At 43.8% G+C, this 26560-nt stretch overlaps 1 protein-coding gene across 3 annotated transcripts in view; it reads right to left on the reverse strand.

Moving 5' to 3' along the window:
- The window catches only part of ISM1 (isthmin 1), a 73488-nt gene extending 48213 nt beyond the window's left edge, over positions 1–25275 (reverse strand). The window contains exon 1 of one of the 3 annotated variants that reach the window (XM_059406528.1): positions 25200–25275. Coding sequence is in view for 1 of the 3 variants with exons in the window: in XM_059406525.1 (XP_059262508.1) it covers positions 23321–23458 (138 nt within the window). In the remaining 2 variants the exon portion in view is untranslated. Of the gene's footprint in view, positions 1–23095; positions 23178–23320; positions 23546–25199 lie in introns of those variants that run through there. The other 2 variants (XM_059406525.1, XM_059406526.1) reach the window with 2 other exon arrangements.
- Positions 25276–26560: the final 1285 nt, after the last annotated feature.

Genomic DNA, 26560 nt, shown 5'->3' on the forward strand with positions numbered 1-26560 from the left:
CGCCGTATATATGCAGGGCTTTACACCACATGTACCATGGGGTATAAAAGAGAAGCGCTACCATCTCTGCTCCCAAAACCCTTTCGCTGTTTTGGCAGGCGGGCGGGGGAGGGGGTAGTGGGGATGTCTCACACCCTCCGATAATTATGTATGAGGAACGATGGAATCCTCACTTAGTGGATGCACAATGCTACGAGGGTTCAGAAATGGCCCGTTTCCACCTTGACAGTTCATAGGAAAAAACAGTTTCATGATTCGTCCAGAATTTTCGCAGATGGAAAATGGGAGCAAGGCAGTATTAGCCAAGTGAATGGTCTGAGCAGAGACGCAAAAGAGCATGGGGAGGGCACGAGGAGGAATAGGAGTCCAATTTGGCTGCAAATACAGACTATAAAGCAAAGGGCGAGAAAAGTTGATTAGTTCCAGATACCTCCAGATTCCTCGATACCTGTTCTGAGACAAGTAATAGGAAGGGACTCTGGAGGTTCTTAAGCAAGACAGGACAATCATTTTTAAGGAACTTAATGTATTCTATTTTGAATAGACAAGAGAAACCGGAATTAAAAGTAAGGCTAGAGATCTAGGGAAGTGAGGACCCAGTTCACCATGCCTGACAGGGAAGGGGAATGGTCCCCCAGGACAAATCAGAATGGGCAGGGACCCATTTACACGTGGAGCCAAGTACAGAAGGCAGCTTCAGAAGGGTCCTCAATGGTCGCTCTCCTGCAATTCACACTTTCTTGCAATCCCCTTCCTTTGAGTGTGGGATGGAGGAAGGAACTTGCTTCTAACAAACAAGATATGACCAAAGTGACGGGACGTCACAGAGATTAGGTTACAAAGACCATGGATTTCGTCTTGCTCACGCTCTCTTCCTGGCTTTACTCATTTGCTTACTCTGAGGAAGCGAGTTGCCATATTTGAGCTGCCCGATGGACAGGCCCCCATGGCAAGGAGTGCTGGGCGCCCTCTGCTAACAGGCCCGAAGAACCCGAATCTTGCCAGGAAGAAAGCCAGAAACCTGGAAGCCAGTCCTCCCCCAGCCATGCCTTGATATTGTCCTGTCTGATAAACTCGATTGCAACCCAAGCTGTATCCAAATCTCTGACCCACAGAAAATGTGAGATAATAAATTGTCCTTTTTAAAGCCACTAAGTTTTGGAACAAGAGATAACTTGTTATGATATATAATACATCTGTCACATACATATAATATGTACATATTATAGTGTATAATACAGGGAGCAAGATACTTAACTGGCATGGAAATGGTGGGGACAACTGCTCTTTGAGATTAAAATCCCAGCCTCATGGCCCAAAGTTGTGCATACTCTTTTTTTCTAGGCTTTGTTGATTTTAAAACTTTTCATAAAAAGAAACCTCTCCACCACCCCCTTCTTTCACTGTTTCCTAGAGCTGATTAAAGAAACATGACTTGATTTTCAATTTCAAGCAACTCAGGGGGGCATTCCAATAGAAAAACCGGCAGGAAATTAATGCCATACACTCCAGACAAGGCAGATGCTTCTAAATCTGACATTTAGGTAAAACACACCTTTCCTTTTGCCTTCTTTTGATTTTGCACTGGTAGTTTTTTTTTTTTTTTTAGGAGCCTGGGAAGGGGAAATTATTCTCTCAATATAAAAGGCTGTCACCGCACAAATGCATTAGTGCCACCAAAACACTCAAATGATAGTTCACAAAAAACTCGGCCAAGGGATGTTGAAGAAACCGAATTATTCCCTCGCTTATGTTTGAATTACTGTAGTATCTGACAAAGCGAATATCATTCCTGTGAACTATGTAATAAACTTCCATGTTAGACCTTCTAAATGTGTGTGTGTGTGTGTTTATGAAATGTGATTACTTGTAATTAAATTCTTTTCACTGGTGTTCTTGTGAGAAAAACAAATTATAAAACTGCCTTACCACAAAGCTTGCAGGACATAAGGACATAAAATGTCCAAACAAGTAACCACATTCTGTTTTTATTAGTTAAGGCTGTATGCTCCTCCCCCCCCCCCCCCCCCCGCCAATAATGACATCTTCCAGAGTAGTGGGAAACAGAGACTCTGTACTTGAACTTGACACCTTGGTGAGACCTGTGGTCATCACAGTGGTGAGGGACTGCTACTTGCAAATTGGTTCTAGATGAGCTGTTCTGAGTCAGTTCTCCTGCTCATGCACACTTTTCATTCAAAAACAAAACAAAACAAAACAAACCCCAAAACCAAAACAAACAAACAAAAATACTATGAGTTCTGCATTTAGTACAAGATTGAGGTATATTTTCTTTCTGTGTCAGTTTACTTCTCCTGTCCGTATGTGAAGGGGCAGACAGCATGCAGTGTGGGTTTGTCCATGGCTGTGACCTTTCTCTTTCTCTCTCTGTCTCTCTCTCTTTCTCTCCCCTACAGGTGGGTCAGCACCTTCTCCACTGCAGCTGGGTAACAAAGGAACATTCCCTTCTGCAAATATCATGAGCACTGAGGCTCATCTCCATTCCACTAAAGGAAACACATTATCTGAAAAAGTAAACACATCATCTGTGAAAGTAAGTCCATCTTCCTTTCAAACATCGATTCCAGGGAAACAGTACCTGCTACTCTAACTGCAGAAATACTGTGAATTCTAAGTCCTGTATTCCTAAACAATGGGTTATAGCAACTTCTACCCAAACTATGTTTTGCTGATTGGTAGCCAGATACATATTCATGGTGCAAAGAGATGCTTAGAGGTGATGAATATGGCTTGAAACTGGGGGCATCCTTTATTTCTTCCTTAGGTTTTGGTGCTGGGGAAGGACTCAGTTTTTTCTTGACTACATGTCCTACATTCTGTGAAGTGATGGGTTTCATGAATTAATGATCAGTTGTCAGTCATGCAATGAGACACAGCTAAAGAGGAGGCAGGAAGAAGACAAAAAGCTGAGAGCACAGGCTCAAGTGTGGTACCCAGAAGTGGATACCGGTAGTCCTGGAAGCAAAAGTAATTTCTATCCCTCATCTGATGCCCTTACATCAAATTAATCAGAGGAACAAGAGCCCAGAGGCCACCATTGAGATTAGAGTGTCACCTCCAGTAAAGAGAAGCTCAAAACCATTCCCATCATGGTTTCTCTAGGTTATCCATGACCATAGGCTCTCCATCCCACACTGCTTTGAAGATCTCTTAAATGGACTCAACCTGACCCTGCCACCCTTCCAAGCCCTCCTTCTAGGACTTTCATTCTATGATAAACCATCTCTTCTAATTTTCAACTTCTTCTCTGACTATTCCTTCAACCTTCTCCTAGATCTTCATGGTTCCCATAGCTGCTTCCTGACCATTTTTCCCCCTGCTTTCTGAAAAAACAAAACCAAAAATGCATAAGCATTTCAAGATGATGACTATCCCAGCTGCTATGTGGTGCCTCTAATCATTCTTCATTTGTTGAAAATGTAACCTTCCGGCTCAGTCTTCTTCACCAATCTCATCTGTCATCCTATTTGGTAATTTCAACATCTATGTAAATGGCTGTCCCAGCTCCTTGACTTCCCACCATCAATACTTTCCTCTACTGCATCTCAGCTCCACTCTGCCCTAGACCTTCTGTCAGCAAATCTACACAAAGATGCTTTCTGTCCTATTAGCTCATTTCCCTAGATTAACTCACTGAGATCTCTGGTCCTCTGCCATTATCTCACCATCCTGTAGCTTTCTCTTTAATTTTCCTTCTTATTTAGCACATGTTCCTTCGTATAACCATTTCTTTGTAACTCCCCTCAACACTCCTTGCCTCCTTCTCTCCCTATGATCTATTTTACCGGCAAAACTTCCGTTCTGATTGAATCCAGTGATCCAACTTGTCTATGTTAGAAGCCAAGCAGATGGACAATGTGAAAAATAAAATAGCCCAACCTGAAAACCTACTCTGTTTTCCATGTTCTTAAACCTCAAATAAGTACTCAGCACTGTTCCAAAATCAATGGCCCTTCCCTCACAATCTTGTCTTCTCTGGCATCCAAGACGATTATTTCACATCTGCTCCATCCAAATCTCCTACTCTTCCTCATTGTTCTCACTGCATATTGCATTGAAGGAAGAGGAGCCATCCATGGTTAATTCTTCATGACAGTTGTATAGTTGACGTTTGTATTCTCACACTAGTTCTATACTCCCATCTGCATAGCTCCTCCTTCTTCTCAACTATTGCATGGAATGGTCATCCCTGCTTCTATCAAAGGCCAATTTCCACACATGTATTCTTGCTTTCTTGATCAATTTACCTCTCAGCTCTCCCCTCTCAATCTGTCATTGTTAATTTTCTCCTTTCTATTGGCTTGATCTCAGCATCAGTGATACCATGGTACCTCTGATCTCAAAACAAATGAACCAAATACTCGCCCTCGACCCCTTGTCCACATGTTTCCCCTTCATATTAAAGCTTCTCTAAGACTTACTTCTTCACCTTCTGTTTGTTACTTCACCCAGCAGAGGTTGTCATCTGTTCCCATAATGCCTCTTAAACTGAATTCAGTATTAAGAATTTCAGCAATGGCCATGCTGCCCAGTTGAATGGGCACTTCTCTGTCTTCATCTTCTTTGCTCTGACAGTAATATTCAAAAGGACTCTTGCCTTAAGGTAGTCTCCTCCCTTGGTGTCCATGACATAACTCTTGGCTCTCCTTCTACCACTTTGATCATGACATCTTAGTCTCAATTCCCAGTGCATTTAACCATTTCCTTGCTCAAAATCTTCACTTGGATGTCCCAATAGGCATCTCAAATTCCATATGTCCAATATAGATCCACTGATATGTATGCCTCCCCCCCCCCCACATAAAACTGGAAGTTATCTCTGACTTGTCGATTTTTCCACTCTGAAATATGATCCATCAGCCCGTCCTATTGGCTCTGTGTCTGCATGGTGTCTTGCAACCATCTACTCCTCCCCACTCTGGTCTATGTCTCTTCTTCTGCTGGATTATTTTATTATAGAAGCTCCTAACATGTTTGCACCCCTCCAGCCCATTCTCCACAAACCAGACAGAGTTATCATCCAAAATCTCTTTAATGGTTCCTTCCTTGCTGATCTCAGAACAGCTACACCCTTTATCACGACCTAGAAGGCTCCACCCTCTTCTGCAAGTTCTCAAACCAGTTTCTCCATTATACTCACTCCTTTTCTCCAGTCTCTTTTCTATCCCTTAGTCAAGCCAAAGTTTCCCACCTCAAGGCTTTGGTGCTCATGATTACATTTGTCTGAATGGCTCTCTCCAACTAGTTTTTGCAAAGATAGCCCTGTCTTATTCTTCAGTTCCAGTCTTCAGTGCCACTTTTCCAGCAAGTCCTTCCCTGGCCATACCCTTTTAGTAGGTATCCCCAGGTATTCTCTATCTTTGCTTCCTGTCCATGTCCATTATAATCCATAATAATTACTTTACTTATTAATTAATTATTTGCAAAACCCTTTTCCAGAGCAGAAGCTTGTACTCTTGAATCTCCAGCATCTAGCACAGTGCCTGCACATAATAGGCAATATGTGTTAAATAAATGAATGTGTAAGTGTTAAATAAATGAATGGGACCATGGAATGCTTACTGTATAGTTGGGCCATGCTCTATAGTATATGTACATCATGTCCTTTACCTGACTGCAACCTGGTCTCTGAAATAAAACAGCCATAATTCATGGTTATTTAATTTCCTTTCAGTTCTCATAACAACCTAAAAGTAACTGTACTATCAGAGCCTGGGAATTTTAGATGTGCATTTGCTCCAATTCTCTCCAGTAAAACAAAACCATGTTAAGGATGTCCAGGAATGGGAGGCTGTGTGGCTTCACAAAAGAGGACTGGCTTGGGAGTCAGCCAACCTAGAATGAGCAGTCTGGTCTTGAGAGAGTTCTTTCATTTCTCTGGGTTTGGGATTCCTCATGTAAGAAATGAGAAGTTGAGACTCAGTTTTCCAGGTGTCTTGCCAACAACAAAATTCTAGGGTTTGGTGAAAGCCTGTGACCCACCTTCTAAGTAGAGCACCTCATCTTGGTTGGGGAGTGTGTCCGTGTGTGTGTGGTGTGTGGCACAGAGCTTGGAAGAAGGGCAGGGACCTTGCCTGCACTGGGTGCATATGCAAGCACCAGTCATTTGCCCATGGATCTTGCAGCACAAAAAGCACTTCACTTAGATTGTTAGAACCAAGACACAGAACGTTCTGGGGGCATAGCCAGAGCAATTCTCCTGCCAGCATTCACCTTTCCTTGAATCTCAAGGGGAGTCCACAGATGGCTCCCTGACATTGCTCCAGGCTGAACAGTTGGGATTTTGTAGGTGCTGAGTTTTTCTTTTAAAGGGAGTCTATGTGGCCAACAGACAGCCCTGGTCACTTTGGCAAGCTCCATCTCTGGCAAATTTCCATGGCACTTCCACTTCCACTGTAACCTAAGTGGCAGGAAGAACCCCAACCCCAAGAGTAGTAGACACACACAGAAGCCTTCAAAGTAAAGCAAGTTGAGTTAATGGCTTAAGCTTTCTTGGAGCAACAAGCATTCAGAGACCCAGAGAAGAGCTGCAGGTAGGCTCCTTGATAAGAGGGTAGCTCTTGAAAGCTGTGATTCTGTCTCTTAGTTTTCCCTGTTTTTGCATCCCTGTCCTTCGTTCACTTTAGGAAGGTGGGAACGGTGCTCTTCTTGGCTCCACAACACACACTGGCTTATTTGGGGCCATATCTTTCTGTACTTGAGTTTTCTGGATCTAGGCAGGCCCTCTTCCCTTTTCTTCTTCCCTCCTTTCCCCATTTATGAACACATTAGCGCCAAGGACACTGATGTTCATTTTTGGGTTATCCCAGAGCTTTGCATGGGTCCAGGCCTCGGAGAAAAAGCAGTGGGAGAGGCATGGTGGGCCACAGACACCACACTGGACTGTACTTCAGGGCGACAAGGCCAGTGGCAAGAACTTGGAACAGAAAGGTCACAGGTGCCTTCTGAAAGCCTGGCTCTCATTATTTCCACCTGCGGCTCAACAGTTAGAGTCACTCTCCTTAGGGATGCCATGGCCTTTCCAAATATTTCCAGTTCCTTCCCTCTGATGTTTATTCTTATTTCAGGTGAGATTTACCTCATTTCATAGGTGTCTTGTGAATTGTTTTGCCTCAAAATCTCCCCGGGAAAACTGCAACTGTTTCACATGGTCAGTGTGTCTTCCTGAAGGATGCCAGTAAGCAGAGCAGAAAGAAAGGACCTAGTCAGGAGTTAGCCTTTTTCTAGCCAAGTGTGGCCTGCTGAACCTTTTCAAGAGTAATGCATTAAACAGAAGTGGAAGCTTCAAGCCAGGGGCACTTGGTCACTCCTGAAAATGTGTTATCCCTTCTGGAAAGTTTCACTGCTGTAATAAGTGATCGCAGATTGAAAGGATCGTTCTGGATTGTTTGGTTTTGAGCGAGCTGGCAATTGTGACTGCAGAAGCCTCTTCCTCCACCACTGGAGTCAGACCCCAAGTAATGCCGAAGACATCCTGTACGTTGTCAGTAATTTTACTTGCATACTGGAGAACCGATTTCCCTCTTAGAAAGGTTCTCGTAGTCATAAGAACAACTCTGTTCTTTTCTCACTCAGTTCTAGTATCTGTAGATGCTATTAAGCCCTAAGGGATTTCCACACTTAGGGCTGTGTGAAGGAATGCTGTCCACGTGGGTCCTGGAGGGCTGCACAGAACCGACCCAGGCTAATTCTTAAACAAATGTGTACTCCACAAAGGGAAACTTCAAATAAGTTAATGAGTAATGGGATATGGACTTTGCCATTTTGCCTGATTTTGGTGAGGTGGCCCTCTGGTTCAAAGTTGGTCACCCCTCATTAAGGACTTTCCCAAGACCTTGCAGAGCCTAGGGAAAGGGCTGGAGCATAAAAATATAACCCAATTAGTCAAAAAAAAAAAGTCACCACGTTGAATAGAAGGCTGTCAGACCCATGACTAGACTTTTAGGAGTGTTTGGGCACACGTAACCACAGTGATGGAATGTTCATCTCACATGGCTCTCAAAGGTATTCTTTTTCTAAAATTTTAAGTTATTGCTTCTCTTTATTGTACACAGTGTCCTATAAAGAAGATATATGCCCACAATTGAGCTTTGAAAGAGGACCATGGGGCCAGTTCCTTTTAAAGGGAATGAAGTCAAGCAGTAAATTTGCTGGTCATTCTTTTCATATGGACTGTATCTTAGCCAGCAGTTGGTCTTTGATGTCCTAACAATAGCGTGGGGCCATGGAAGCAGGAGAGGATCCCCATTACACCGAAATGCATCCACACTCATTACAATTTGGAGACCAGTCTGCAGGGTACGGCCCATCAGGGAACACAGGGAGTGAGCACTGGGGCTTGTGGGCTGCCCTTCCCATTGAAAAACGGCCATCTCTTCGGTACTGTCCACCTCGCCTGTTGCATTCTTCACTGTATTTTTCACTGAAGTATGATACACATACAGAAAAACGCACACAGATAATGATAGAGCTCTGTGAGATTCCATAAACCGAATGGGTCTGTGTAAACAGCACTCACATTATGAAACAGAACATTAGCAGCACCCAGACAGCCCCTGGTGCCCCCTTCTAGTCATTTCCTTGATCAAGGCAACCAGGGTCCTCTCTTCTGCCAGCACAGATTTGTGTTTCCTGGTTGTTTTCCATAAACAGCATCAGCCAGCACTCTCTGTGCCCGGCTTCTTTGAGTCAGCATTACGTGTGTGAAGCTGTACGGCTTCTGTTTGTGCGCTCTCAGTGTGTGCACTTACTGATGATCTGCTCTACTGATGATGGGCATTTCGCTGGTTCCAGTTTGGAGCTATTTAAATAGTACTGCTCTTGGGATGCCTGGGTGGCTCAAGTCGGTTAACCGTCTTGACTTTGGCTCAGGTCATGATCTCAGGGTCCTGGCATCGAGCCCCGCGTCAGGCTCCCTGCTCACCGGGAGTCTGCTTCTCCCTTTGTCCTTCATTCAACTTGTGCTCTCTCTTTCTCTCTCTCAAATAAATAAATAAATCTTAAAAAAAAAAATAGTGCTGCTCTGAGCATTCTTTCTCAGATCTTTGAGAGCACGGATGAATACATTTCTGTGGGGTATATATCCAGGCTAGGACAGGTGGGCCAGGGAGTACATACATATTAGTTCAGCAGTTTGGAAAGCCAATTTTCCAAAGTGTTTGTATTAGTTCATATTCCCTATAGATGCTCTCCATTCTTGCCAACATTTGGTGTCATCAGTTGATTGTTTGTTTCCTTTTAGCCTTTCTGGTGGGATAGTATAGTGATTTCATATCATAGTGATTTCGTATTTTCAGTAGTCATGTATTTTTTTTTTTACCATTAAGCTGTATACCCAATGTTCAATTCTGTGATGATCAACAAATTAATAAACTATTAAGATAGTTGAAAGGAGATTTATCCCAATTCAACATTTGGGATGCAAAGGGAGAAGAAAGAGGTCACTGCAGAACATACTGGACATATGAGAAACAGCCTACCAAAACCAAAACAAAACAGAGGGTAAAGTAAATATACTGGGAATTCAGGGCAGTAAGGGGCTTGCGAGAAACAACCGAAAAAGATCTGGAACCAGAGTGGCCCACAAACTGACTAGATATTAACAATGTAATACCATAGCTAAAAAAGGGAATCTGATATTACTGTCAACTATGGGAAACATTTTAAAAACTGACTACTTGTTCTTCAGAAGACCTTGAGGAAACGGAATTTGTGACACACTGAAGAGAGGGAAAACTGGATTAGTTGCAAGGAAGAAATTCTTCTGGCCAGCCATAATCACTTAAAAGCAGAATATATAGCTCATGGAGCCTGTGGAAATTCTGTCCTCCAGGCACATCCCGTTTCTCTTGTTATGTCTGGGAAAGGAAGGTAGGAAAGGGTGTCCCTTCTTCAGGGAAGTGGTTGCAGGCTTAAATGGTTAAGGCTCTGTGAGTGATGAAGAACATATTTGCGGGCACGGTTCCATCCCTACCATGGAGCACACGATTTTTAAGCAATGAGACTGCACAAGGAAGGGCATTCAGAAGGAAGGCAGAAAGAGATGGACGTGCGTTGCTTGACTCAGAAACAACCTTTGGTGGGCGGAATCCTGTGCTGACAGAAATCCACAGCCTTTTCCAGTTCTAATTTCTCAGAGGCAGGCTCCTTCGGGCCTGAGGCTGGCCCAGAGCCAGGCTGAGCTGCTCCACGCACACAGCCCTAGCTGATGGCTGGGTCCCACTGGAGATGCTCATCACATCCCTCCGGCATCTGCTTTGGGACGTGGCCGCGTGGTGGGTCGGGTGGGGAGGGGGCCTCCGTTGAAGCAGGAGGCCAGCTGTGTTCCCAGTCTCTTCTCTCAAGCTGTCCCTGCTCTTGCTTTCCCTTCCTGTTCCCACATGGGAGAAGAAGCCGAGAATAGCCTTTTCAGAAGCATCACTGATTGGCATGAGGTAGAATGTGTCGGCCACATGGAACGGCCTGGACTGCCTCAGTTCTGTGCGACCTTGCTCTCCACAGGAGGCGCTCTGAGCAACCAGATGTCACACCTTGATTTCCTCACAGCGCTTTGCCTCCGCTTCTTCAGCTGCAAAATAGAAATAGTCCCCATTGGGCCACTTTGCGAATTGAAGGGGTAAAGATATAGTCCTGATGGCAGTGCCTGGCACAGAGGAGAGGCTTCCGGTTAGCTTTTGTATCAACATCACCTGTCCTGAAGATGAAGTCCCGAAGTTAGAATGATCCCATGAGGATGTCTATTCGTTGATAAAGCAAATGAAATGCAGAGAACTAAAGCAACTTACCCTAAATCACACAGCTCTATCATACCAATACGCATGAGTTAAACCATTCTGGGACATCCAGCATGGTCCATGCAACATGATGAGGTCCTAGTGATGGAGCTATTACTATTATCCCATTTTACTGAACAGGATGTGGAGGCATGGGGAAGAGCACAACTTCTGCCTATGGATGCGTATGTTAGTGAAAAGCAGAAGTGGACCTGAAACACATCCAAAGCCTGTGACTTGGGTCACTCTGTCGGGCCTGGTGACGAGTTTGTGCTGAAGGAATGGTGAGGCCCCAACAAGGGCTGAAGCGTGCTTGTTGTCTCTGCCTTACCGAGCATCTTCATCATGAGAGGACAGTGGCAGGTAGGCGGCTGGTTGTAGGAGTATGGGAGACACGTGGAAGACACCCAAACCCAGTCCACAGCTTGGCTCCTGGCCTGCCTAGATCTACTGAGCCCCAGAAGAACTGCAGGGCTGTGAACATGAGAATACATGCTTATTGTCGCAGCCACTGAGTTTGTGGGTGGGGGTCCTCTGTCATGCAACGTAATTGGGAAAGAGCTGAATAATGCCTAACCTGTATTCAATGTTTTCTGGGACTTGCAATTTGCAAGATAAGCTTCTAAAATGGTGCTTCTGGGGTGCCTGGGTGGCTCAGTGGGTTAAAGCCTCAGCCTTTGGCTCAGGTCATGATCCCAGGGTCCGGGGATCAAGCCCCACATCAGCTCTCTGTTCCATGGAGAGCCTGCTTCCTCCTCTCTCTCTCTGCCTGCCTCTCTGCCTACTTGTGATCTCTGTCTGCCAAATAAATAAATAAATAAAATCTTTTTTAAAAAAAAATGGTGCTTCTTAAACTGTACTGTGTGTATGATTAGCATGGGGCTCTTATTAAAACGGAGGTCCTAACTCTGTTGTTTTGGGGGCGGGCTGAGATTTTTAGTTCCCCGAGGAGATCCCAGGAGATACCACAGCTGTTCTAACACTCTGGGTGCAAAGGCAGAGCCGTCATCCCAAGCCTCTGCTCTGTCTCTGAGCCACAGCTGTGCCTGGTGAACATCAGGGCAGCGGATGGGTGAGGGAGGGCCAGTCCCTGTCCTCCAATGAGCACTCTAAGTGGGTTTCTAACCCTGAGCCCTCGCTCCTAACGTTTAGCATAGCCAGGAGGCCAGCTCATGTTAACATTTCCTTCAGCCCGCTTCATGGGTTAGGGATTAGAATCTCCTAATGAGATCTCCCCTTTTTTACTTTTTGCCCTTTCTACTTCCTGGAATCTGAAGGTTCCCAGCAATAAAACTGGCTTCCAATTCATTTGGGGCTCATAACCAATACCAGATTTCCAAGTCACAATGTAATTGAGTCCCCAGGCAAGAGATAGAAAATCTATTTCTGGTTGTCTTAATTTCTAGTCAGGGAGGGCAAGGGGACAGGAAGATGAAGGGAGCAATGGACAGCAGCTTCCAGAGGAAGACAAGCCTTTTGCTGGGACATCTCGGCAACCTGTTTTTTTGTTTTTGTTTTTGGTTTTTTTTTTTTGTCTAGTACCTAACTCTTCTTTCTACCACCATTATCTGGAGAATTGAGCCCTGTGAAATTTTTGTCCTTTGGGCATCCTGGAAAAATAGAAGAGTTCTCTCCAAGGAGACAATATCTTCTCTCCTTTCTTCAACTTTCATCGTGTAGTTGACTCTTGAACAACTGGGGTCCAAACTGCATGGGTCCACTTAACATGGATTTTCCTTGATTTTATTGATAAATACAGTATGATGCTGTAAATGTATTTTCTCTTCCTTAAGATTTTCTTAATGACATTATCTTTTCTCTAGCTTACTTGATTGTAAGGATACAGTATACATTATGTATAACAGACAAAACATGTGTTAATCAACTGCTTATGTTTGCAGTAAGGCTTCTGGTCAACAGCAGGCTATTGGTAGTTAAGTTTCTGGGAAGTCAAAAGTGATACGACTGTGTGGAGAGGGGGGTGGATGTCCCTAACCCCTGCATTGCTTAAGCCTTAACAGTATATTGTAGATCACAATCTACAAATGTTTTAACTATAGGAAGATCTCATCCTGAGACTCAACTTCCCAATATTCTGAAGGTTTCCAGTAGTGTCTCTGGATTGTTATAGATCTTAAACATGTTTTATGAGTGCCTTAGAAAGATTGCCACAATTTCCTAATTAAGCTAAAGATACACCTATCATGTGACCAACCTGTTTGGCTCCTAAGTATTCACAGGAGAAATGAAAGCATATGTTCATGCAAAGACTTATACCTGAATATTCATAGCATCTTTACTTTAAGAGGCCCAGATTGGAAACAGCCTAAATGTCCTTCAGTGAATGAATGGATAAGCCTATTGTATGCAGACAGTGGAATACTAATTGGCAATAAAAAGGATCAAATGCTTTTGCATAAAACAACATGGATGAGTCTCAAAATCATTTTGGTAAGCAAAGAAGCTTGCTGCATTGTACATCCTGTATGATTCTACTTATATAAAAATCTAGGAAACGTAAAAACCAATCTCTGGTGACAGAAGGCAGCTCAGTAGTCTGGAGACTGCTGGAGAACGCGGGAGGACTCACAAAGGAGCACAAAGAAACTCTTGGAGATGACAGACTTACTCATTATCTTGATGGTTTCACAGGTGTCAAAACTCATCGGATTGTTCCCTTTAAATATGCATGGTTCACTGTACATCTATTACACCTCAATAAAGCTGTATTTTAAAAAATAATAACACAGTTGCCATTCCTCCCCACTCCCCTTCCCCCCATTTTCTCTCCATCCCTATCTCTGAGAGGTAGTTGGGAGCCAAGACATGTTTTTCATTTGTTTTATTGGCACTGGCATGAATATTTTATCTAGATGCCCGTGGGAGTAAGTTAACACCTGGGTGGCCTATGACATCATTTCCAGCTTCCCTGGATCCTTCATATAGATTCTGTCCACATCTTGTTATTTTTGAAAATAGAGATGTGGTGTCCGGGGAGAAGTGGCCTATTGCCTTCACAGTCTGTTTTCCGTGTTCCAGGTCACTTATGTGAACATCTGGGGATTAGGGTGCCCCAAACTGTGAGTCTGGCAGCCCGGGGCCCCAAACATGAAGCCAGAAACTCTCCTTCCTATTCTGTTGGCCCCGCAGCACTGTCCCTGCCAGGGGGTCGGGGGATATCACTCTCTTACAGGGGTATATCAGTCACAGACAGGGCTCTATGCAAGTTGACTTGGTTTACTCAAATGTGCACAGGTCAGGCCAACAGGAAGAAGGAGTAGTTAACCTACTGTTTTTACTTCTACTCAGTTTACAGAAACAACTTTCAGTGATGCATGCTGGTCGGCACTTGGGGAGTTGATGAGCAGCTGCATTTATCAAGGCCCTTGGCATCTGCCTTTTTTAGGCATTAGATGACAATCCTGTGCACCTCTGAGGACTTTCTACCACCGCTTATCCTCCTACCTACAATCGCAACCAAGCAGGGAATCAGGCTCTGAGAAAAAAGACCAATTATCTCTTTAAACGCTAGCAGTCTGAGGGTTCACCTGGCCCTGATCTTCCTCATTCCTACTATTTTGGAATTCCCCTCCTCCCAGCTGCTCTGGGAGCACATGGCGTAGCCAGATTCTGTTGCTGCCCACAGCATGCGCCTTTCTGAGACTAACAGGCTTCAGCTTTGTTAATGACAGCAAGAAGCAGCAAGTGCCTCATGGAAACTTCCCTGTACACTTCTTATACCATCACTACCGTCCCCATGGCCCAGTGCACGAGTAGTGTTTTGTTTAGTTTGGGTTCTCCCACAAGGAAACTCTGAAACGAAGAGCAAGTAGTATATTTGGGAGATGACCCCAGGAAGCTTTGGTGGGGGAAGAGGAAAGAAGGCAGAGAAGGAAAGAAGCCATAAGGTTACGTGATCAAGCCAGTGATCACAGTGGGCAGTGAGTGGAACACTGGGCACTAGCATGTTGACTTTATTAGCATTGTATTCCATCTAACCTCTGGACTCATCAGCCACAGAAAGAAGTTAAGTTTTATCTTTTATGTTCACAGCCTCTTATGAAGCTTCTATGGAGTACAGAAATGATTTAAATAAAATCCAAAATGAGATCTGTTTCTTAATAGCACACTCCTTTGCAATTTCTTAAACTCACTGGGTATCATCCTGGGTATTCAATCGACACCGCATCGCATCCCCCGAAGAATCTTCTGTCTTTTAGGAAGCGAATACAGACAAAGGAACACTCTTAGCTGTCACCGAATAAAGAGGCTTCCTCACCATTTCTTTTTTTAAAAATCAAAAAGTCCTGAGCCAAGGGTTGCAGAAGAAAGATGTTCTCTGAAGATGAGAGAGAAATAAGAGGACCACAGAAACCATTAAACACTATAAACTAAGACCAATGCAGATAATTGAATCTGGAGAAGATAGAGAAACTATTAAAATAACAGTCTTCAAGGGGCGCCTGGGTGGCTCAGTGGGTTAAAGCCTCTGCCTTCGCTCAGGTCATGATCCCAGGGTCCTGGGATCGAGCCCCGCATTGGGCTCTCTGCTCAGCAGGGAGCCAGCTTCCTCCTCTCTCTCTGCCTGCCTCTCTGCCTACTTGTGATCTCTGTCTGTCAAATAAATAAAATCTTTAAAAAAAATAATAGTCTTCAAGTCCTGCATGAGACACTTTTTTGAAAAGTGAGTGAATGGTGGTAAAAAAAATAGCAAACACAAAACTAAGATGTAGCATAAAAGATTTAAAGGACACATCAGATGGACAATATTATAACATTGAAGGTTGTTAAAAGAAATACTTGTATGACATATGGAAGATTGTGGGATTCTTTCTTTTGGAGGCTTTAAAACCAAAATAGACTCTTCTTTACTGAGTGGGTAGTTCTCATGAACTGCACAGGGTATGGTTCCATCTGTATGAAGATCTAGAGTGGACAAACTGATCTATGATGACAGGAGTGAGACACTGGTTGCCTTCAGCAGGAGTGAATTGCCTATGAATATTCACTAGAAGACTTTCTGGGATGATGAAGACATTCTATATCATAATCTTGATGGTGGCTAAATGGGCATATACAATTGTCAAAAATGGAACTGAACTTTTAAGACTCATTTATTTTATTGTATATAAATTATATTCATTATTAAAAAACTAAAAATGCTGAGAGAGAAAAAAGAGAGTGAAGAGGAAGAGGAGGGGAGGAGGAGAGAGGGAGAAGGGAAGAAGAAAAAGAAGGGAAAGGAGAGAAGAGGCAAGGCTATAGAAGCTAGGAGAAAAAGGTGAGAAAAAAACTGATTAAAGAGTGAATAAGCAAGAAATTACTCAACAAGAATTCTTAAGATGAAGAGAAGCATGGAGCTTCAGATTAAAAGTGTCCAGTGGTGCTAACCAGAACTACCTAACTAAAGCCTTAAATCTAAACACAACATGATGACATTTCTGAAAGTTATGAATAAAGTGAAAAATCCTAAAAGCTTCTAGTTAAAACAAAAAAAGTCATCTACAAAGACATAGTATCATGTTTTTGAGTGAAACATGAATAAAATGGGATTTTATCTTCAAAATTCTGAGGAAAAACAACATGGAACACAGCCAACTACCAAATTAACATTTAAGTATGAGAACCAAATAAAGATATGTTAAAGCATTTAGGATCTCAGTGAGTTTAGCCTTTGATAAAACCCTCTCTAAAATAAATTTCTGAGAATGTTTTCTAGCAAAATAAAAGATGAAATATGAGATTTGAGTAGCAGCAACAACAGATGAAGAAATAAGTAAATTTTACAGTTATATCTAAATAATTATTGGGAACATAAATGAAACTCCTAAGAAATTATTCCTAAGACAGTTATAATGAAAAAGAAAGAAAGAAAGAAAAAAGAAACAGAAAGAAAGAGGAATAATCGGGATTAAATATTCATATAATGTGATTAAAAGTTGAGAGATACATAGAAAGAGAAAAGGCATGCCAGATTCTTATGTGGGGGGGGGAGATTTAGTTATAAATACGGATTGATTTTCAGCACTGATAGAAAAGTGTAAATTCAAATCTGTTAAAATGTTAAGAGTAACAGCAACAGGATATTTTCAAAACTTGAGGAAAAATGAACATGGTAAATAATATTTAAATACTTATTGAATGTTCATGTGCTAATAAAGTACTTAACATGCATTCAGTGATTTAATTTTTACAACAGCACTAGGAAATAGTTATATATCTAATTTCCAGAGGAGGAAATTAGGATATAGGCTAACTCTCTTGCCAAAGGTGACACAGAAAATTGGAAGGTAAAAGGCAAAATGAGAAAAATTATGGAAATTTGAGAATACTACATAAAATGGGAAAAATATCTTCAAATCTACCCATAATCACAGTAAATATAAATGAGTTAAATTTATTGATGTATTGCATGGAAAAAGAAATTTAGCTATTGGTTATTAATAAGAGAGATATTTAAAAGACACTCAACAAATCCCAGGAGGAAAAAAAAAAAAGGAAAACAAAAAAGGTATTCAAGACAAAAACTAGTAAAATGATAAATAAGGAATTTCATCTTGATAAAATATAACCACCAGAAAGGATATTTTATGTCCCAACATCATGGATTCTAAACAAGTAAAGCAAAAATTAATGGGATTATGAGAAATAGACAAATCCACAACAGTAGGATAAAAATGAAATTAATTTCCTTGAGGAATCAGTAGATAAGTAAAAAATAAATAAATCAAGAGTTGGAGGTTTTTCATAATATAATTAACAATCTTAATCTGATAGGTCTTACAAAGAGATGTAAGATTGTACAGCATAAAAATATACAGTCATGAAATATTTGCAAAATATTTCTATGTACAATATACATAGAAAGCTAGGAGAAATATATTTGTACAATATAATATGTACAAAATATTACTATGTACAAACTTTAAACTGAGAAAGTCTAATTTATCAGTATGTAAAAATATATGATATTCTGGAAAATGTAATTTATCAAAATTGATTAAAGAAAAGTTACATTATTTGAATAGACTACTGACCATGGAATAACATGGAATGTTAATCAGAGATCTCAAGCAAAGAGGTACCAAGGCCAAAAGGGTTTTATGAATAAATTTTAACCATCTCATAATCTTATTTAAAGTGCCAGGTGAAAAAAAATGAAGATTTTCAACTCATCCCATGATGAATATTGATGAGTATTGAAATAGATACTTCTAGTTTTCATGCACACACCAGGAAAACTAAGTATATACTTTTATAGCTTTCCTAGATTCCAGAACTAACAAATTAGAAACTATAACAATAAGAAATAAAACCTTATCAAAATAGCAATCAAACCTAGGTATGATAGGACAAGTAGTGGCTATTCATTTGGACAAAAAACAGAGTTATATCTTGCTATATCTTTATCTTAAACCTTAAACCCACAATAAATAAGTAAATGGACCTTAAACCCACAAATAACACCAAAGTAAATTGTAGTTCTAAACAACAGCAGCATCGACAACAATGAAAACTATAGAACTGTTAGAACAAAATCTGTTTAAAGATTTTGACAATCTCTATTTGAGGAACTCTTTCTTAAGTAAGGCAAGAAAACCAAAAGTCATAGGGGAGATGATTCAGAGTTGTTTATATTTAAAACAGAAAGTTTTTGCATGGCCAAAGGCAGTGGAAACAATATTAAAAGATGAGTGCAAGATTGGTCTAAACATTTACAAACCCTATGAGACAAAAGATCAATATGGTAGAGATTTTGCAAAAGATGGCCACAATAATTCCTCCCAGCCCCATACACGTGCTCCTTTACAATGTTATTTTGTTGGTCTTCCAGTTAAGAAGAGTCTATTTCCCGTCCCCTAGACTCTGAACTAACCCATTGATTTGTTTGGCCAACAGAATGTAGATGAAGTTGTACAAGTTCATCAAGAGGTCTTGTAATTTCTGCTTTTACTCTCTTGTGGCCACCATGTAAAGCCATGAAAGCTAGCTTCCTTGAAGATGAAAGACCTGAGAGAGAGCCTAGGTGACAGCCAGCATCAACCATCAGACATATGAGTGACATCATCTTGGACTATCAAGCTCATGTCAAGCCAACACAAGGCTACAGCCACAGCTATAATTCTGGGTAAGTTCAGTAGAACTACCCTGCTGAGCCCAGAGCAAGTTGCTGACACACAAACCGATGAAAATAATGCTCGTTTTTAGCCACTAAACATTGGGGTGGTTTGTTATGTATAATAGCTAAGTGGGACAGTCATCCATAGTTTATAAAGAATTCCAGGGATAAGAGCAAATACCCTGGTTGGAATATGGGCAGGCAAGTCACAAAACAAGAAAGACAATGCTTGTTGACCTGAATCAGAGCTGGGAGTCCTGCTGAGGAACTGGAAAAGGAACGTGGGCTCCACAATCCACCTGCCTGCGTCTGAATCCTGGCCCTGTTCACCACAGCTGCGTGGCCTTGGGCAAGTTACACAAATCTCTCCAGGCCTCAATTTCCTCACCTATGAAAAGGCTATAGAAAAACTGTCAATCCCACAGAACCATTGCAAGGAAACTTACTTGTATTAAGTACAAATAAATGTGCCTTTTGCTTCTACTGCTATAAATAGCTCAGGTGACCTCTTGCATCAGAAGCAGTGAGTATAGGGATGCCTGGTGCCTCAGAGGGTTAAAAGCCTCTGACTTTGGCTCGGGCCCTGATCCCAGGGAAGCAGGGAGCCTGCTTCTCTCCCTCTCTCTGCCTGCCTCTCTGCCTACTTGTGATCTCTGTCAAATAAATAAATAAAATCTTTAAAAAAAAAAAAGCAGTGAGAAGCTAAGCTGTTTTATTGAAGGCAAGTAGAGGGATAAAGGAAGAAAGCTCTTAAAGATGGTAGTTAGGATGCAGAGAACAAAGACATTGAATTACATTTCAGAGCTTGGTTTGCCATTATGATATTATAAAAATATCAATTTTGTGGTTTATAATACTTGCTTCTATCTCACTGTCTTAACAAATTCTAGCTTTATTATTTAAAATTGGCAGAAATTCATGGTTTTAAATTTGACTGAGATTAGTAGAGAGGCAGCCATAAAAGAGGTATAATAATAATATTATATTATTATTTTATTTTATTATATTATAATTATTATTATATTATAGTAATAATTATTATTGTTGTGGATTCTATATTTTAGAATGCTCTATCTTCCAGACTGCTTTCATTATATGTAATTGTTTTATTACTATTATCAATTAAAGACATGAAAGAACTAATCTGAGTTTCTGATTAACATGACACACTCATTTCAATGGAGATAAGATTTTATTCAAAAGTGAAAAAAGTTAAAGTTTTTTGTGCATTTTTATGCAGCTGTTGCAGACAACTGGACAATTTCTTATAAGATATTTTCAAATACTGAAAGCAGTACGCAGACTGACATTGTTTTCATGAGCCACATTATGGCATGCTCAAAGCATTTTACTGCCACCTCCTAACAGCGTACCTACAGTATGGGGATAGTCACAGAGCTAAAAAAAAGAATGTATCCTCTAGTATGTTGAAACTACCCCCCAGATCGTGTTAGATCATGTTTATATATGTGTGTGAGTATGTATATATAATGTTATCAATGTATGTGTATATATATATAAATATGTATATTCCTATTTAACACAATAAGACTGTCAAGATGTGTTTGAAAATTTAAATTGTTAAAAGGCCTTCTCTGTCTTACAGCCAGCATGACGACTTTGCTAAGAACTTGGAATACAAATATCTTCAAAGATTTTTCACTATAAAGTAACAAAAACAAATTAAGCAGCTTCTAGCTGTGCACCCCTGGACAAGTTACCTAACATCAATGTTTTCATTTGAATCTGGGATAGCGATAGTGCCCGATTCACAAGACTTTTGTTGATATACGTAAAGTGTTAAGAACAGTGCCTGACACATAAAAGACACTTGAGAAATCTTAGCTATTATTGTTGTTATTCTTACTACTATTTTATTGGGTGTCCTTGATATGTCCAAACCACCAGATCTTAAATAAGGGAGTATCTCTTTTAAAAGATCCCAAATACCCTACTGTTGGGTAAATAAACCAACCATTGTGCATTTCTAACTGCAACCTTGTATTTTAGAATATTTTAAGCGGTAATAACAAATAAATAAGGTAGTATAAGGATTGGTTAACTTCCAGGCTACAAAAAATGAGTTTAGCAACTCAAAATATCACAGAGCCAAAATAAAATAAAATAAAAATTAAATAAAATATCCCAGAGCCAACAAACTCAAATGGGACTTAATATGGGTTAAAAATGCCCAATAAACAGGAAGAATATAGTGTCCCCGGTTTTGTTTTTAAATGCACCTGCTAGTAGTGAATTACATTTCCAGGGCTGAAAACAACATACTAATAAATGTCTTTTGCAGACCTTCTCACTTGGTGGAACATACTCTCTTTCTCCATTTGAATCGTAATATCTTTAGAGAGCCAAAGAAATAACTTTAGTCAGGAAGAATATAAAACTTTTATAATAACAAATTACAAAAGAGAATAAAGTTATGAACCAAACTGTTAAACTCATCATTCTGCCTGGATCAGTGCATAGAGTAGACCAAATAACCAAACACTATTACAAGATAAGCTGAAACGGGGGATTAGCAGCTCCTTGGGACCCAAGATATTCCTAGGACCATTACTCCTTCTAGATCCCCCATTTCTTTTGCCCTCTTGGGGAAGTTCTTCAGCCAAAGGCCCTTTTGAGAATTTAATCCACTTCCCCTTTGCAGTTGCCACTTCCACCAGCTGCTTCTCTCATTACCTTACTGTTCAGGCAGAAAAGGCCAACCCCAGGTTATTCTAATGATAGCAAACACCTCATAAAGAAATCTGCCAAATTTACTTTTCCATAGAACACCATTTTTACAGCTTTTCATGAGCCCATGAGGAAAGAAAGCATCATGTATAAAATATGACTTCCAGAAATCTTGAAAATATTAAGAATGATGTCTACAGTGTTAGACTGCTAGATGTACCATAGTCTAAAGAATGGGCATCTCTTCTCTTCAGTTTCCCCAGAGGAATCCTATCAGCCTGTCATTGTTCCTGTTGGCCCATGGGAATTGACATTTTCAGAAATGTCCCCAATTTTTAAAAGAACTGCAAGCTCTGGGGTGTATGTTTTTCCACTCCTGGTTTGGCATTTGCGTGCAAGGATCACCTTGCTTTAGTCTATGACACCCTGGCAGAGAGAAAACTTGGTATAATTTAATCAAGAATTTGGAGTGTATGAATGTTGGCAAATTTCCTAATCTCTTTTGTGCCTCAGTTTTTGCATCTGCAAAGGGGGCATATTTACAGGATAGAACTTCATTAAATCATTGAAATTCTATAAAGCGCTTAATGCAGTGGCACACAGTAAGCACTATGGAACTATTTAAGTGAATTCTCTCTTTAACAGAACTCTTCACAAAAATTACACAAAACGTAAAAAAAAAGGAATTAGTTGGGGCAATGACTGTAAAGCCCTTGGGAACAATGAATAATACTTATCTGGACATTGCAGAGTAAAGAGTTTTGGAGAGGCTGGTTTGAGGAAGAGATTTTAGGAGTCAGAAAATTCCCACTGCTTCTTGGGAAAATCCTTTTTGATTTCTACCCATGTCCCAAGTTGACAACTGCTAACACCCTTAGACTCAAGGAAAAGCGTCTTCCAAGACAGCGGCAGGAAATTCCTACCTGAGCAATCCTTCATTCGGAAGCGATAATTGACCTTGTGTCTGAAGCCCCTTCTCCCCTCCCTAAAGGCGACCCCCACCTCCTCCACGGTCGCCCTTCCTTGGAGCTGAACGGATCATCAGAATCCCGTTCCTAAAGCGACCCTCAACAGGAGCAGAACGCTGGAAGGCTTTACTAGACATCTGAAAGCCCCAGGTGACCCGGCCCCAAGCACGACAGGTGGCTTGACTCCGCGCCCTCTGAAAGGCTGGGGACGTACACGGGAGGCACGTGGACTGCCTGAACAGACAGAGGGTGTCTGGCCATTCTCCTCGGGAAATTAGTTCCTGATCTTTGGCGTTACTTTCCCAAAGGGCGGACTCACTGAGGTTCTTCCTCTCAAACCTACGTTGGGGATATTACCCTTAGTTAAGCCTCTCCAACCCTGTTGTCCCCTCTCCCCCAGAGTAACATTAATCAGCCTCTAAAGGGCAACCAGAGACTGGCAGCCCCCTAACGCCAAAACACACACACTCCACACCTCCTCTGCGCATCCCAAGCCTCGCCTCCCAGGTACCCGACCTGTGACAGACCTGAAGGAGAGCGTCTGCCAGACCTCGACGCAGGGTTCAGCCTCCAGGCACTTACCCCCGCTCTGCCTCTGCCTGAGACAGGTTGCCCCCGCCCGGCTGCTGCCCAAACATTTGCTCTTTGGTGAGGCGGGGGACCCGCCTCCACGCATGCAGCGGGTGCTAACTCAGCACCCCGCCACCCTGGGCCCCGCAGCCACGCGCGCCCCTCTCTGGCGGCGCACTCACCTGCAGCTGGGTCCGGCTGGCGTTGCCCGCGGCCGCGTCCGGCCCGTCAGCGGCTCCCGAACCGCGCAGCACAGTGATGTGCAGCGTGAGCAGCAGCAGCCCCAGCAGCAGCAGCAGCTCCGCTGCCAGGCGCACCATCCTCTTAAGACGCGCGGCTTTAGGACCCGGCGCGGCGGGCGGCGGCGGCGGCGGCGGCGCCGGGGGAGGAGGAGTTGGAGCCCGGGAGCCCGGCAGCGCGGCTCCCGCCTCGGCCCCTGCCGGGGCCCCGCTCCCCGGGCCCGCGGGGCTGGCGCTAGGCTCAGCGGGGCGCGCCGGGCCGGGGGAGCAGGAGCCACCGCCACCGCCGCCGCCGCCGCCGCCGCCGCACCACGGCGGAGCCACCGCGGGGCCGGGGGCGTCCAAGCCGGCTGCGGAGCAAACCCCGGCGCTCCCCGGTGGCGGCGGCGACGGCGGCGGCGGGGACGGGGGGCAGCCCGGGACCCGGGCTGGGCCGGGGACCACCCTGCGAGCAGGGGGCAGCGGGGGCAGCGGGGGCGGCGGCGGGGCGGGCGCAGCCGAGCCCCCGAGCGCACATGGGCGCCCCAGATGTGGCCGCGGCGCCGCAGCTGGAGCGGGAGCGGCCGCCAGAGGAGCGCGGGGAGGAGGAGGAGGAGGAGAAGGAGGAGGAGGAGGAGAATGAGGAGGAGGGCTTCAGTGGCGGCCCGGAGTTACCTCCACGCTTGGCTCCCCCGCCCTTGCCGCCCGGAGCCACTCACCCGACGAGCCACCTCCCCTCCTCCCCGCGCTCCTTCGGGCCGCGGGCCACGCCGCCCAGCCGCCGAGTCCTAGGGTGAGCCGACTCCAGATAGGGGCCCCGCGTGCACAGGGGCTGTCACTGTTTGGAGGTGACCCGGGTGCCCCTCCGGGGTCGGCGTCCGCCTGCCGGGCTGCGCCAAGTGCGCGCACTGCTGCCGAGGTCGCTGTAGCGGGCGAGGGCAGACCTTGTGCGTACTGAGGCTCGGGGCTGTGGGTGGGTGGGGTGCCTGGGCGAGTTTGGAAATCTTTATTGACAAAGTGGAGTTAGGAGTTGTGGTGATGGAGAACCGAGAGGGTGAAGGACAAGCCAGGTGTCTGCCACTGTGCGCCCCTTGCCGAGAAACTGCCGTGCGTGTGTACGAGGGGAATAATAAAGTGTCGTTCCAGAAGGGTCTTGACACTTGGTCCTGGACTGGGGGCCGCAACTCCCTGAGCAGCTCTTCACGCGCCCGCGGCGCCGGGTAGAGCTTGGGAAGTGAGACGTGGGTGTGGGTCCGGTCGAGCGCGCAGGTGGCTCGGCTGGAAGCTTCTGGAGCCAGGAACGCGCGGCTCAGGCGCGCAGGACGTAGTTGGGGCACTAGGGGTCAATCTCAGCTCAGGCAGTCACGCGTCGAGGGGCTCATCCCGGAGGCGCTGCTCCCGGAGGGGACCTAGGGGCTGCTGTCGCACAGCCGCAGCTCCCGGGCCACCGCCTCATGACCGCGCTGCAGCCTCGGGCTCCCGCGCGCCGTTCATGCCTTGCTGGGGGCCTTGGGCGAGTGGAAGGGCTCCAGGGTTGAGCAGAGGGCGCGGAGTCCTAGCCTCGGATGCGAGATCGAAGTGGGTCCGGTGGCAGGCTCGGATAACCGCAGTGGCAGCGCGCTTTTCCCTCCCTTTCGATCAGGATCTGGCTCCCGCCTTCCCGAGTGGCTCAGCGTGGTGAGCGCAATGCACGGCTGGGGCCTTTTATATCCCGCTTCCCCCGCCTCCTACCGGGTTTCCTCCTTCCCTCCTTCCCTGTGCCCGCCCAGCCGGTCCCTCCCAGTGTGTGGAGCCCTCCGCCTAGGCGTTCGCACACGTACGTTTTGCAAATTTCCAAACCTACCTCGCTTCTGAGGCTCCGGTTCCCTGGGGCTGATCCTCCCGAGTCTAGCTTAGGTGACCAAAATTAAATAAACCTTTTTCGCCCGCACGCCTTTCTCTCCGCCCTACAACCTTAAGATTCTAAAGTCAACTACCTTCCGACTTCACATCTTTACGCAAGGCACGTCAGCGGAGTCTTACCCAAATTAAGACAAGAAACCCTTCATCAGTCCAAAAAGTTCCTCAGGTCACCGTGACATTTTGCAGAATTTAAATAGCAGTGGTCAAGATAGGGTGTAATGGTTGCGTTTTCATCTGTGTCCGGGAAAGGAAGGGCTGAGGCTAGTTGCCGCTTAGGAGATGCTGTGAGCATTTTCAAAATTCTAACCAGCCCTAACATTTTATTAATGAATTGGCAGCTGTTTATAAAGCACTCGGTATCTTTCCCTTTTCTGTACTTTGGGGAAGGGTTGCAGGGGGAGAAAGGGGAGATGTTTGGAGGGAGTGCTTGCTTTGGATTTTTAGGCGACCAGTCCCGTCAGGCATCTCATTGAAATCTCTGGGCTCTGAAATGTCAAATAATTGTCAGCCAGAGCGCTGGGGGAGAATTTGAAACAATAGACCGTCCGCAGTTCAGATGGGAGATCAAAGAGGGGATCCCAGCAGTTTTCAGACCCCACAAGGATCCTCCTGTGTGTTTTCTAATTAGAGTCACTTGGAAAGGGGTGGAGGGCGGGAGAATCAGCACAATGATGAAATATATAAATTAAGATGGCAAACTAGAATCCTGAAGGCAAAGAGAGTTTAAGCCTGGCTCTAAACCCCAGTTGTGCCATATTATATGATGTGGGTGCACAGGGACAAATGACTTTCCTATTGCCTGAGGCAGGCTGGTCTAAATTAGAATCCAGGCTGCTGTGTCCTGTATTTCCATCACATACAGTCCCCACATGTGAGCCTCAATTGCCTCTCCTCTCGTCTAAAATTAACATTTTTGGATCCTAAGGAAAAATAACTTTAAAAAAAATTCTGGAAAGAAATCCTTGCAGTGAGTGTACATTCTTGTAAATTTGTAAAGGGCGAGTTGGAGATCAAAGCCTTTGTGAAATGTTGTAAAAATTGTAAATTGAATTTTGGGGACAGAAGTCTTTATAAAATGTTGAACAAATGTATGAATGAATCCTATTAAAATCCTTTCACGCTGTGAGATCCAAATTCCAGGTGAGTTTATGTTCTAGTAATGGCACATAATCAGTATTGATGAAAGTCCATACTCTGTGACTAAAGTTGCCAAGCCAGGCTGCATTTTAGGGGTTAGGGAAAACTGGATTATAATTTTTGTGGAAAAGGAATTAGAAATTTAATAGCCAAAACAAATTTGGT

This window comes from Mustela nigripes, chromosome 7 (genome assembly GCF_022355385.1).
Source record: "Mustela nigripes isolate SB6536 chromosome 7, MUSNIG.SB6536, whole genome shotgun sequence".
NCBI classification, from domain to species: domain Eukaryota; kingdom Metazoa; phylum Chordata; class Mammalia; order Carnivora; family Mustelidae; genus Mustela; species Mustela nigripes.